The sequence below is a fragment of the Tenrec ecaudatus genome, chromosome 1 (assembly GCF_050624435.1).
Source record: "Tenrec ecaudatus isolate mTenEca1 chromosome 1, mTenEca1.hap1, whole genome shotgun sequence".
Lineage (NCBI taxonomy): Eukaryota > Metazoa > Chordata > Mammalia > Afrosoricida > Tenrecidae > Tenrec > Tenrec ecaudatus.
Genome location: NC_134530.1, coordinates 12,486,118 through 12,496,748, shown reverse-complemented (window position 1 = coordinate 12,496,748; position 10,631 = coordinate 12,486,118). Strand labels below are relative to the sequence as shown.

The following is a 10,631-nucleotide window of genomic DNA, read 5'->3' as shown; positions in this document are numbered from 1 at the left end:
CCCCGGCTCGCTGGTCCCAGAAGGCGCCGGGCTTCCCAAGATGGCGGCCGACGTGTCCGTTACTCACCGGCCCCCGCTGAGCCCGGAGGCTGAGGCCGAAACGGAGGCCGGCGATGCTTCGGAGCGCCGGGTGCCCGAGGAGGAGCTGCCGCCGCTGGATCCGGACGAGATCCGGAAACGCCTGGAACACACCGAGCGCCAGTTCCGTAACCGCCGCAAGATACTGATCCGGGGCCTCCCCGGGGACGTGACCAACCAGGTAGGGGGGCGGGGGGCACGGGGTGGGAGCGTGGCGGGAAATACCACCCTGCGCGTGCGCGGGGGAGGGGATAGGGCACCGCGAACCCCGGCGTGGGTGGGACTGCCAGCGGGAGGGTCCTAGCGCGGGATCCACGCGGGGGCCGGGAGCGACCAAGTGTGGCTGTGGGGGGCGGTGATGGAGGCAGAAATCCAGACGAGGCGCCCGCGGGGTGTTGCTAAGGCGACCACTGGGCTTGGGCGAGCCTCAACTGAAGGGGGCGGGGAGCTGGTGGGGGCGGGCAGCCTGAGCCAGTTGGGGCGGGGGAGATTGTGAACGGGCAGTTCCGTCTGGAACGCGTGGGAACCCAATGGCTCCCACCGCGGAGTGTGCTTTCCCCCCTCCCCCCGCCACCTTAGCGTGGCGGGACCTGGTCCCTGGAAGTTTCACGTTTCCCTGGATTCTGCCCCTTCCATGTCAAGCATTTACGCACTCCTGTCTGAGCCAGATCCGGAAGTTGGCGGTGGGGGAAGGGGGCTGGCTCCCTTCCCTCCAAGCCTCGGGAATTCTCTTGGAAAAAGGCATTTCCAGTCTCCAGGACCTGCGGGACAGGGGGCCCTGAGTTCTGCAGGGCCCCCTCCCCCAGGCTGATCCCACAGCCAGGAGCGCCCTAAAGCAGGCCTCCCGGGAGCAGGGCGGCTTTATGCTCTTTGGACCCAGAAATGGAATCCAGTTTGCCCTACCCTGGTGAAACAAGTACTTCCTCCCCATGCCGCTCACTTAAGCCCTCCAGCACACCTGCCGCCGGTCCGGCCGCAGGTGGACCTGCCTTTGACTGGTGGAGCTGCAGGCGTGTTGGAGGGGCCTGAAGCGGGGACAGACCTCCGTAGGCACAGGCTGCCTTGTTTCCCGAGCCAGCCCTCCCACTGCCTACCATTTCGGCTGGGAACACGCTGTTTCACTGGCAGGTCTGGCATTAGCGCCTCGCCCTCGCAGCTGGTTATTGAGAGGGCCACCAGTGCCAACGGGCAGCATGTGGCGCCGCAGTGTGTGAGCTTACCAATAGAACAGGGGCTCCCCACTCAGGTAGCCACAGGTGGCATTCCTGCTTCTCTGCCTAGCGCCAGGACCTGCAAGCAAGTTCCTTCACTCACTAGTCTCTGTTTTCTCACCTGCCCAATGGGTTTGTTCATCGCTAACTTGGAGGGACGCTGAGAAAGGTGGAGCATTTTCCCTGCAAGCCGAGGTTCAGCCAACTTAGATGACTTTGCTGGGAGCAACCCTTCCAGCTCAGGCCCAGCTGACTCTTCCCAGTCTGGTCTGGTTAAGTGTGCCCGCACGCCCTGGGCCCGAGCCTGGCCACAGGAGGGCCTGGGCAAGTGGCTGCCCCGAGCTGTTTTCCCATGTGTGAGGGGGTGGAAGTGGAGGCAGGTCACTGTGCTGCCTTCAGAGCAGGTCACGGGGTGCTGGGGTCGCCCGGGAGCACTTAGTTAGCGGCACCCTGCCCCATCCACCCATGATTCCATGTTTGGCTTTTGTCCCCCCTGCAGGAAGTGCATGACCTGCTCAGCGACTATGAGCTCAAGTACTGTTTTGTGGACAAGTACAAAGGGACAGGTTTGTGGGGCTCCGGGGTGGGCGCGTGCTGGGAAGATTACCCCCACCCCAAAGCTGGGAGGGTCCTGGGCCAGCTTTTCCCATCCTGAGATCCAAGCCAGCATCACCCCCAGGTCAGCAGAGAAGGTATCCCTACCTGCCTCTGGTCACATGTCTCCTTGATGTTGGTGCTCCAGGCTCCCCAGCCCGCTCGTGCGGCTCTGAGCTCCGCTGTGCCGGGTCCCTAGTCTTCACCGCAGTAACGCCGCAGTGCTCTCCACCTCTGTTGCACTCCCCCTGCCGTCTCTGCCTGGTTTGCAGTCTCCCATGTAACCCGCTGCCTCCACCAGTGTGCCCCCCCTCATCCACCCCAGCCAGCCCCCATCCAACAGTCAAGCTCCTTCCTTGACCTTGTCTGGTCCGTGATCTCCAGAGAATTCACCTGAGGCACCTCCTGAAGTGACTGTGAGGCTGTGTCCCAGCCTCACCAACTCCGTGTGCCCACAAGGTTCCAGACTGTTACTGTGCCACTGCCTTTAGCTGTTTGTGCCCCATGCAGGCAGGACTCGGTGGCTTCCCACAGCACTCTGGGTGCCCCCTCCCAGGCTGTTGATGCCGGCTCAGCAGACAGGCGCCTGCCCGAGGGCCAGCTCTGCTGAGGAGGGAAGTCCTCTGTGGGCAGGTGCCTGCCTGTATTTGTTGAGATTAGATCTTCCAGCGGCCTTGGTTTTCTGGCGGTCACATGGTGGGAGCCCCTCGAGACCTGGCTGGCTAGGAGGCAGGTTGGGGGAGTGCTTCAAAGGCTGGGCCCCTGGAGGCGATCAGGCCTGGCTTCTCGCCCTAGTCTGGCCTTCTGCGGTGACAGGCGAGTGGTTCCTTTCCTGGGCCTCCGTCCTTCAGCGGTCCCACCTACCTGCTCAGGCGGAAATCGGGCTGCCTGGCACAGAGTAGGTGCTTGGCAGGCTGGGCTGAACACCTATGGCTGTCAGGCACGAGAGACTTCATTCAGCTCGTGTCACTTTTGGACAGATGGGCATTCGTCACGAGCTGAGGTTGGGGATGCGGTGGCCGAATGGTTGCCGGTTGGCCTGCATTTCCAAGCCCAGCAGTCCTTCAGAGAGAGTCGAGGCTTTGTCCTCTCGGAAAGAATAGCCTCTACCCTGTCCTTGGGTTGCTAGTCGGTGTCAACTCAGTGCGTGCTGGGGACACAGCTGTGACCCCAGCAGGTGATCAGGTCAGGGGGCAGGAGGTCATTCAGCTGTCACCATACACGGAGGGGGAGAGGCTACGTATGGGGACCAGAAGCCTCGAGGCCCTGTGGGAGCAGTCAGATCTGAGTCTGCTTTGGATGTCACTTTGGAAGCTCTGGGGGGCTTTGGGGGCAGTGAGGCAGAGACTGAGGCAGGCTCCCAGGGGGCACAGGGGACTCGGTAGCCAGCCTGCCCAGAGTCCAGGTCTTCTGCAACACCCCCCGCCCCCACCAACCCGTGGGAGAGTCATCCAGTGGTCTCAAGGAGTGGCGGGACCGGCTGTTGCATTGCCACTGCGCTCAGCGCGCTACATTGCCAGCAGAGCGGTACGTCAGCTGAGGCCCTTACCTAGGCAAGGGCCGGGGTTTCTTTCAGAGCCACTGGCCACAGGCTCTGAACCTTGATGCCAGTGAGCCCGTGTCACACAGCAGGTACACCTGTGACTCATGGGAACCAGCCAGCGCCTGGCTGTTAAGGGGGTAGGGTCCCTCCCTGGGTGTGTGGTTCTGCCGCGTGTGTGTGTACATTGCTTTCCCCACCCACCCACCCCCCATTGACCCTTGCTCCCCTCCTACCACAGCCTTCGTGACGCTGCTGAATGGGGAGCAGGCTGAGGCGGCCATCAGCGCCTTCCATCAGACTCGCCTGCGGGAGCGGGAGCTGTCTGTGCAGCTGCAACCCACCGACGCGCTGCTCTGCGTGGCCAACCTGCCGCCCAGCCTGACGCAGCAGCAGTTCGAGGAGCTGGTGCGGCCCTTCGGCAGCCTAGAGCGCTGCTTCCTGGTCTACAACGAGCGCTCGGGCCACTCCAAGGGCTACGGCTTCGCCGAGTACATGAAGAAGGACTCCGCCGCCCGCGCCAAGTCCGACCTGCTGGGCAAGCCGCTGGGCCCGCGCACCCTCTATGTGCACTGGACCGACGCCGGGCAGCTGACCCCTGCCCTTCTCCACTCCCGCTGCCTCTGTGTCGACCACCTGCCGCCAGGCTTCAGTGATGTGGACGCCCTGCGCAAGGCGCTCTCCACCATCCACACCCCTACCTTCTGCCAGGTGAGCTCAGTGCCGGGGGTGGGGGTGCGGTGCCGGGTCCAAAGGACCCAAAGGGACTGTTAGGGCATCGTTCACCTACTCTGGCCACCTAGTGCCCTTGTCGGGAAAGCCAGGATATGTTAGTCAAGCCGGATGGCGGGGGTTCTCGCGTAGACCCTGCCAGCCTCAGTCTACCCCCGAGGACTCTGCAGGCGGCACTAGCTGATTGTGAAGCCCAAGGGCACCCTCAGCAGAGGTGGCTAGGCACTCTGGGTCCCGAGGCAGCCCAGGGTGCCTCCCCAGGGTGGACCATCACTCTAGGTGTCCTGGAGGGGTGGGACCAATGGAGACCAGAGCCTCGGTCCCTCTGGTCAAGGTCTGGGTGGCCTTAGACGCCCTCCGACACCTCCAAGTCTCTGGGTCCTTGTGTCCTGTGGGTTTGACTGTTGGTTCTGGTTTGTGCTCCCCCCAGCCTTCCTGTGCTTGTAGAGCAGGGCTGCATCTGCAGAGTTTCCATGGCTGGTGTCTCCAACGGAGGTTGCCAGCCCTTTGTTCCGAGCTGCTCGGGGGGTGTGTGTGTGCTGCAGTATTGTCTGGAGAGACGTTGGTTTTCTCGATGCTCTTAGACGTATGTGAAGAGCTGTCTGTTCAGAAGTAGTTTCTACGGGGAGGCAGCCCAACCCACGTCCATGGATGGGTCCCGTGCTAGCACCTTGTGCACCCTCTCTGGTCTGGCCTTGCCTTGTCGTCCCCACTTGGTTTATGTTGGGGGGTCTTTCCATGGTCAGATGGAAGGGTCCTCGTTTCTACCAGTGAGCAGTTGTGTGCAGTCCGAGCCTGGCCCATGGGGAGAGCGCAGCAGAGGTGGGCTCTGGAGGGCTTCCGTTGGTTGATTTTTCAGTCGATCGCCAGGCCTTTCCTCTAAGGACTGTGGGACAGACCCGAGACACCAGCCTTCGGCGTGCTCACCTGTTTCTGCCACCCACAGACCCCACTGGGCCTCAGCTATAAGGGGTGGAGCCTGGCATGGCTTCCTGTACAGTGCAGAGTAGCCAGGCCAGTCGCTAAGGGTGGCTCGAGGGCCAGGTGTGAATCAGCCTACTGCAGTTGCCAGCAGCTAAGTGTCTAGAAACCCTGAGACCCGTCTCTGAGCCTGTGGTCGACTCACTCGTTACCAAAACAAGACGGGATCTGCCAAGGGGCTTGCTGATCTTTGCCCTAGTGGCTCATGCAGAGCCCTGTCAGCCAAAACAGTCTCAGTTTTGGATGACTTCAGGCCCCGGGCTTCTAGCTCCAGGGCCAGGCTTACCCTCCGAGCCTCTGGCTGAGCCGGTGGCCTGGGGATGTGCTCATGAGATAGGCGAGCTTGGGAATCCCCACCCAAGCCCTTTGTGGCACTAGTGTGAAGGCCTCCGCTCTGCCTTCTCCTAGATGTGGGCCCACTGACCCAGCCTCAGCTTCCTCCCCTGGGAAATGCTCAGGGTGCAGGGTACTAGGGGTGAATGGGGACCAGGGTGAGGGCAGGGCTCAGGACAGTGCCTCTGGGGCTCACTCCCCTGGTGTCCAATCACTGATGACCCCTCACTGGGCCGGGCCCTCTGCCTCCCCACAGTTGGCGTATGGCCAGGACGGGCAGCTGAAGGGCTTCGCTGTGCTGGAGTATGAGACGGCTGAGGTGGCAGAGGAGGTGCAACAGCAGGCCCACGGGCTGGCCCTGGCAGGCAGCCGCCTGCGGGTCTCCTTCTGTGCACCCGGGCCCCCAGGCCGCAGCATGCTGGCTGCACTCATCGCCGCCCAGGCCACAGTGAGTACCCCAAGGGGGGGGTGGGAGGTTGCGTCCCAGCCTAGGTTCTGAACTGTCTCTAACCTCCTGCCTTCTTCAGGCCCTTAATCGGGGCAAGGGGCTCCTCCCTGAGCCCAGCATCCTGCAGCTGCTCCACAATCTGGGCCCATCGGCTTCCCTGCAGCTGCTGCTGAACCCCGTGCTCCATGGTGGCAAACAGGGTAAGGCCCCACACCCTGTCTTGCCCCAGCCTCCTTTCACGCTCTACTGTGCCAAACGGGTGGTGGTAGAGGTCCCTGCCCATCCAGGACCACTGCCCACTTTTCTGGGTCTCCTCCCAGGCCTCCTAGGCGCACCGCCAGCCATGCCGCTGCTGAACGGGCCAGCCCTGTCCACGGCGCTGCTCCAGCTGGCCCTGCAGACCCAGGGTCAGAAGGTAACTGCCCACCTTGGACCCTGGGGCTCCTCCCCCATGCATAGCACCTGGCAGTAGCCACTTGGGGTCTCACGTGCCCTGGCCTGTGGTTCAGCCCTGTTTCAGGATACTCCCCTCGCCACCCCTTAGGGCAGGGCTTCCTTTCCCCTCCCTGAGCATGCTCCTGACCTGGATGACCCAAGCTGGGTCTAAGGACTGACCACCCTACCAGGTGTGGGGCTGTGACCCCTTCTGCCAGACAGACGACAGCTCTGGTTTTCAGCTTTCGGTCTCAGGACAAAAGTACCAACCCCTCAGCCACCCCACCGCACCCACACAACCCTTCCCTGAGGTGGGTGTGTCTGGTTGTAACTGAAACAGGGTGAGTGTGTGTTGTGTGCTCCGTCAAGTGGCTGAAGGTCACTGTCATTGTGTGTGGGATGGCAGACTGACAAAGAGTGACTTTAATCCATATTCCCTGCCCGTGTTACACTCGGGCCAGGGCGGGCCATATAGCAGGCCTGGGCAGCAGTTGGTTGAGCAGACAGGTGTGGCCAGGCATGCTGGACAGTCATCATCCACAATGCCAACTGACTGCTTTGTTCCTAGAAGCCTGGCATCCTAGGCGATTCTCCCCTGGGCCCCCTGCAGCCTGGAGCTCCTCCGGCCCAGCCCCTCCTTGGAGAACTGTCTGCAGGTGAGAGAGCCTCACCGCTCATGTCCCCTGCTCAGCCCCCTTTCTTCCAGGGAGTGTCTTGCTCCCAGTGAGTGGCCTTGGTCCAGGGGTCTCGTCTGTCTGTCGGTGTCCCTGCCTAGCTCTAGGGTACCTGGGAGATGGGACCCTGTGTAACTGGGCCGCTGACCTCGCACCTATATGTAGGAGGGGGGCTGCCCCCTGAGCTGCCGTCCCGGCGAGGGAAGCCACCACCTCTGCTGCCATCGCTGCTGGGCCCCTCTGCAAGTGACCGGGAGGCCCTTGGGCTGGCCCCACCAGCCACCCAGCTCACTCCACCCTCCGCCTCCACGGGGCTCCGGGGCAGTGCCCTCAGAGGCCTCCAGAAAGACCCTCTGCCAACACCCCCAGGGGTAAGGCTCCCGGACCCTTCACCGCCCCCCCAAGCTGGGCCAGCCCCCTCCCCTCTGCTGGAGTCTCACAAATACAACCCCTGCCACAGGTCTCGCTGCTGGGGGAACCCCCTAAGGACTTCCGGATCCCCCTGAATCCCTACCTGAACCTCCACAGTCTACTCCCAGCCAGCAATCTGGCGGGTAAGGAGGCCCGAGGCTGGGGGCCTGCAGGGAGGAGCCGCCGCCCAGATGAGGGCCCCTTGCCTCCCCACCCGGTCCCTGGAGGGGGGGCCAGCAAAGCCTTCCACCTGAAGTCCCGCCTGCTCAGCCCTCGCCTTCCCCCTGAGCCAGGGCTGCCTGATGGCTGCGGCTTCGACTACCCCTCGGTAAGTGCCCTCTCTACCTGCACCAGGCTGGCCACAGCCCCTCCCTCCGAAATCTCCACGGAGTCCGCTCAGCCCTGCCTTCTATCTGCCTGCACCCATCTGCCTGTCTTCCTCTCAAGAAGCCTTATCTTGCTCCCCCAGAGGCTGCGCAGCCTCCTTGCTCGCACCTCCGTTCCTCCATTCCTCTTCCTGAATCAGCTACTGTCCGGGCTTCTAATCTCCAGGTTGGAAGCTGTAAGCCGTCTACTTGTATGCCATCTCTTCCATTCCCCCTTACTATTTATTTAAAATAAAAGTAACCCTCCTGAAACACACGGGACTCACACAGGCGGGGCTCCCAGCTTATATTGCCAGCCCTATGCCTGGCCCTGGCGCCATGCCCTTTGGCATGTGGGTATTATATAGCTTGACTTGGTCGGCCTGGAACATCCTCTCTCGCCCCCATGCTAGGCACTGAGGTGGGGTGGGTGTCCTTGGTGGTAGCCAGGCCCTGGAGCGGGAGGGAGGGGCATGCAGGCCCCAACCCACCATGCTGTCCCCACTTTTGTTCAGGACGTGGGGCCTCGGCGGCTCCTCTCCCTCCCACGAGAACCTGCCCCAGGGCCACATGGGCCCAGTCGACTCAAGGTAAGGGCCACTATGCCCCCCACACCGAGTGTCTCAGCAAGCTCCTGCTACAGAGCTTGTTCCCCTCCCATGTGACTGAAGACTCCAGACATCTTAGTTCCCACCGTGCTCGGGTGGGTGGTTCTCTGCAAGTCCGGTGAACCCCATTCGAGTGGTTAGTAGACTGCTGATGGGGCCTCGGTGGGAAATGGTGCTCAGTCACGTGCCCATGGCCCCAGGGTTCCCTGCAGACAAGGGGCGCCGCTGGCAGCACTGTCCTTTGGTGGAGGCGCTGCAGGGTGTGGCCATGGGCATGGTGAGTGCCGCCTCCCTCACTCGACTCACCCTTCTCTGCAGATGTCCCCCCCACCCAGCAGCTTCAGCGAGCGGAGTGGTGGGGGGCCCCTCTCACACTTCTATTCTGGCTCGCCCACTTCCTACTTCACCAGTGGCTTGCAGGCTGGCCTCAAGCAGAGCCACCTCAGCAAGGTGAGGCACTCCCAGGCCGAGACTGTTGGAACTCCTGCCGGGGGACTGCCCAAGGGGGCGCAGTCTGGGCTCCTTTGCCCCCAGAAGTCCAGTTGGTGGGTGGGAGTGGTGGCAGACGAGAAAGTAGAGGCTCTGACCAGATCTAAATGAACCCCGCCCCTGTTCTTACAGCCACGAGAAATGACATTTCTTTATTTCTCTCAGGCGGTCGGCTCTTCTCCACTGGGCTCTGGAGAAGGGCTCCTGGGCCTGAGCCCCGGGCCCAATGGCCACAGCCACCTGCTGAAGGTACGGGCAGTGGGGCTGGGACCCCCAGGGCTGGAGAGCTGTGGCCCTGGGCAGCCCCTGATCTCCCACCCCCTACCCTCTGTCTCTAGACCCCCCTGGGTGGCCAGAAGCGCAGCTTCTCCCACCTGCTGCCCTCACCGGAGCCCAGCCCAGAAGGCAGCTACGTGGGCCAGCACTCCCAGGGCCTGGGTGGCCACTACGCTGACTCGTACCTGAAGCGGAAGCGAATTTTCTGAGTGGCTGGCCGGCCCCAAGATGGTCATGGCCGGCCCCAAGATGGTCCACTGCTGGGTTTTCTGGTGTCTGTTCTGTTTTCTTTTGGTGATAGAAAATCTCCAAAAGACTTTTCTGACCAATTAGCCAGCGTCTGGGTGCGTGTGTCTGGGGGCCATCCTGCACCTCTGACCTGCTCTGGACACCGAAGCCCTGCAGCCTTAAGAGAGAGCCCCCGTCTGGGCTCTCTCCCCTCCTCTGCCACTGTTGGTCTCTGGGGTCCTCCTGCCTCGTCACTGCCGAGTGCCTTGGTGGTCTCCCTGACCTCCCTTGAAGATCAGAGACTGCCCTTTCTTTTTTTAACTTCAACCATTGACTTTTTTCCTTTTCTAATTTTTAATGTTTTGGGTTTTTAAGGGGGGGAAAAGACAACCCCAGCTTGGACACTCAGTCCCGTGTCCTCACTGTTCGGTTCAAGGCCTGGCTCTTTCCTCCATGTCTTGCAGGCCAGGGCCTGGCCTACACCCCACCCTGGTCCTTGGTTCCCAACTCCTTGCCCCCATCCCCATGCCTTCTGATGCCTTAAAGCCAGGCTCCAGGCCCCACCCACCAGAGCATCTCAGACACCAAGCTGGGAAGCTTGGCTCAGGACCAAACAGCTCTGGCCTGGGGACTGGGCTGCTCTGCCCAGGGTACCCCCAGGGTACCTGCCCCAAGGACAGGAGAGCCAAGCCACCCTCACCTTTGCTCCCAGAGCCAACCCTCACCGACAGCGCTAGTGACACCCCTGCAGTCTGTCTGGGAGTGGCCAGCACTATGCTCACTGAGCCCCGCCTTCCCACAAGACAATTGCTACTTCTGTCCCAGGCCAGATCCCTGGAACTGGCCTCCCCCATTGGCCCAGTGCCCCCAAATTATCAGTTGTATGCAGATAAGCTTGCCTGTCTGCCTGAGGTGACCTGCCCCTGACCAGCTGGCCCACCTCTTCCCACCCTCAGATTCCAGCCACCTCCACTCCAGGGATGTCCTCTTCCCCAACCCCTACACACCTTTGCTGAATTAAAGTTTGTCTAAGTAAATGGTTTTAAAGAAAACAAGGTTACCTGGCTGGTTCTTGGGAGTAAATGGGTGGGTGGGAGGTCTGGGAATGCGTTACAGGTCTCCGGGTGTCCGACTGGCTTGTGCGCCCAACCCCTCCGCACCCATGTAGCCAAGTGTCGGGTGGTCACCCTGCCCGGTGAAGGCAACTGCGCTTGTATTCCGGACATTA

At 62.0% G+C, this 10,631-nt stretch overlaps 1 protein-coding gene across 2 annotated transcripts; it reads left to right on the top strand.

Moving 5' to 3' along the window:
* RAVER1 (ribonucleoprotein, PTB binding 1) lies at positions 1–10,458 on the top strand. 2 transcript variants are annotated; one of them, XM_075546841.1, is made up of 13 exons: positions 1–259; positions 1,789–1,855; positions 3,665–4,134; positions 5,726–5,917; positions 5,997–6,117; positions 6,238–6,332; positions 6,924–7,008; positions 7,192–7,397; positions 7,487–7,765; positions 8,318–8,392; positions 8,729–8,860; positions 9,065–9,148; positions 9,238–10,458. In XM_075546841.1, the coding sequence occupies exons 1-13, from the start codon at positions 41–43 to the stop codon at positions 9,382–9,384; spliced, it is 2,172 nt and encodes a 723-aa protein (XP_075402956.1). In that variant the 5' UTR covers positions 1–40; the 3' UTR covers positions 9,385–10,458. The 2 variants fall into 2 exon arrangements, with proteins under 2 accessions (XP_075402956.1, XP_075402948.1); XM_075546833.1 differs by having other exon boundaries at positions 6,921–7,008.
* The last annotated feature ends 173 nt before the right edge of the window (positions 10,459–10,631 follow it).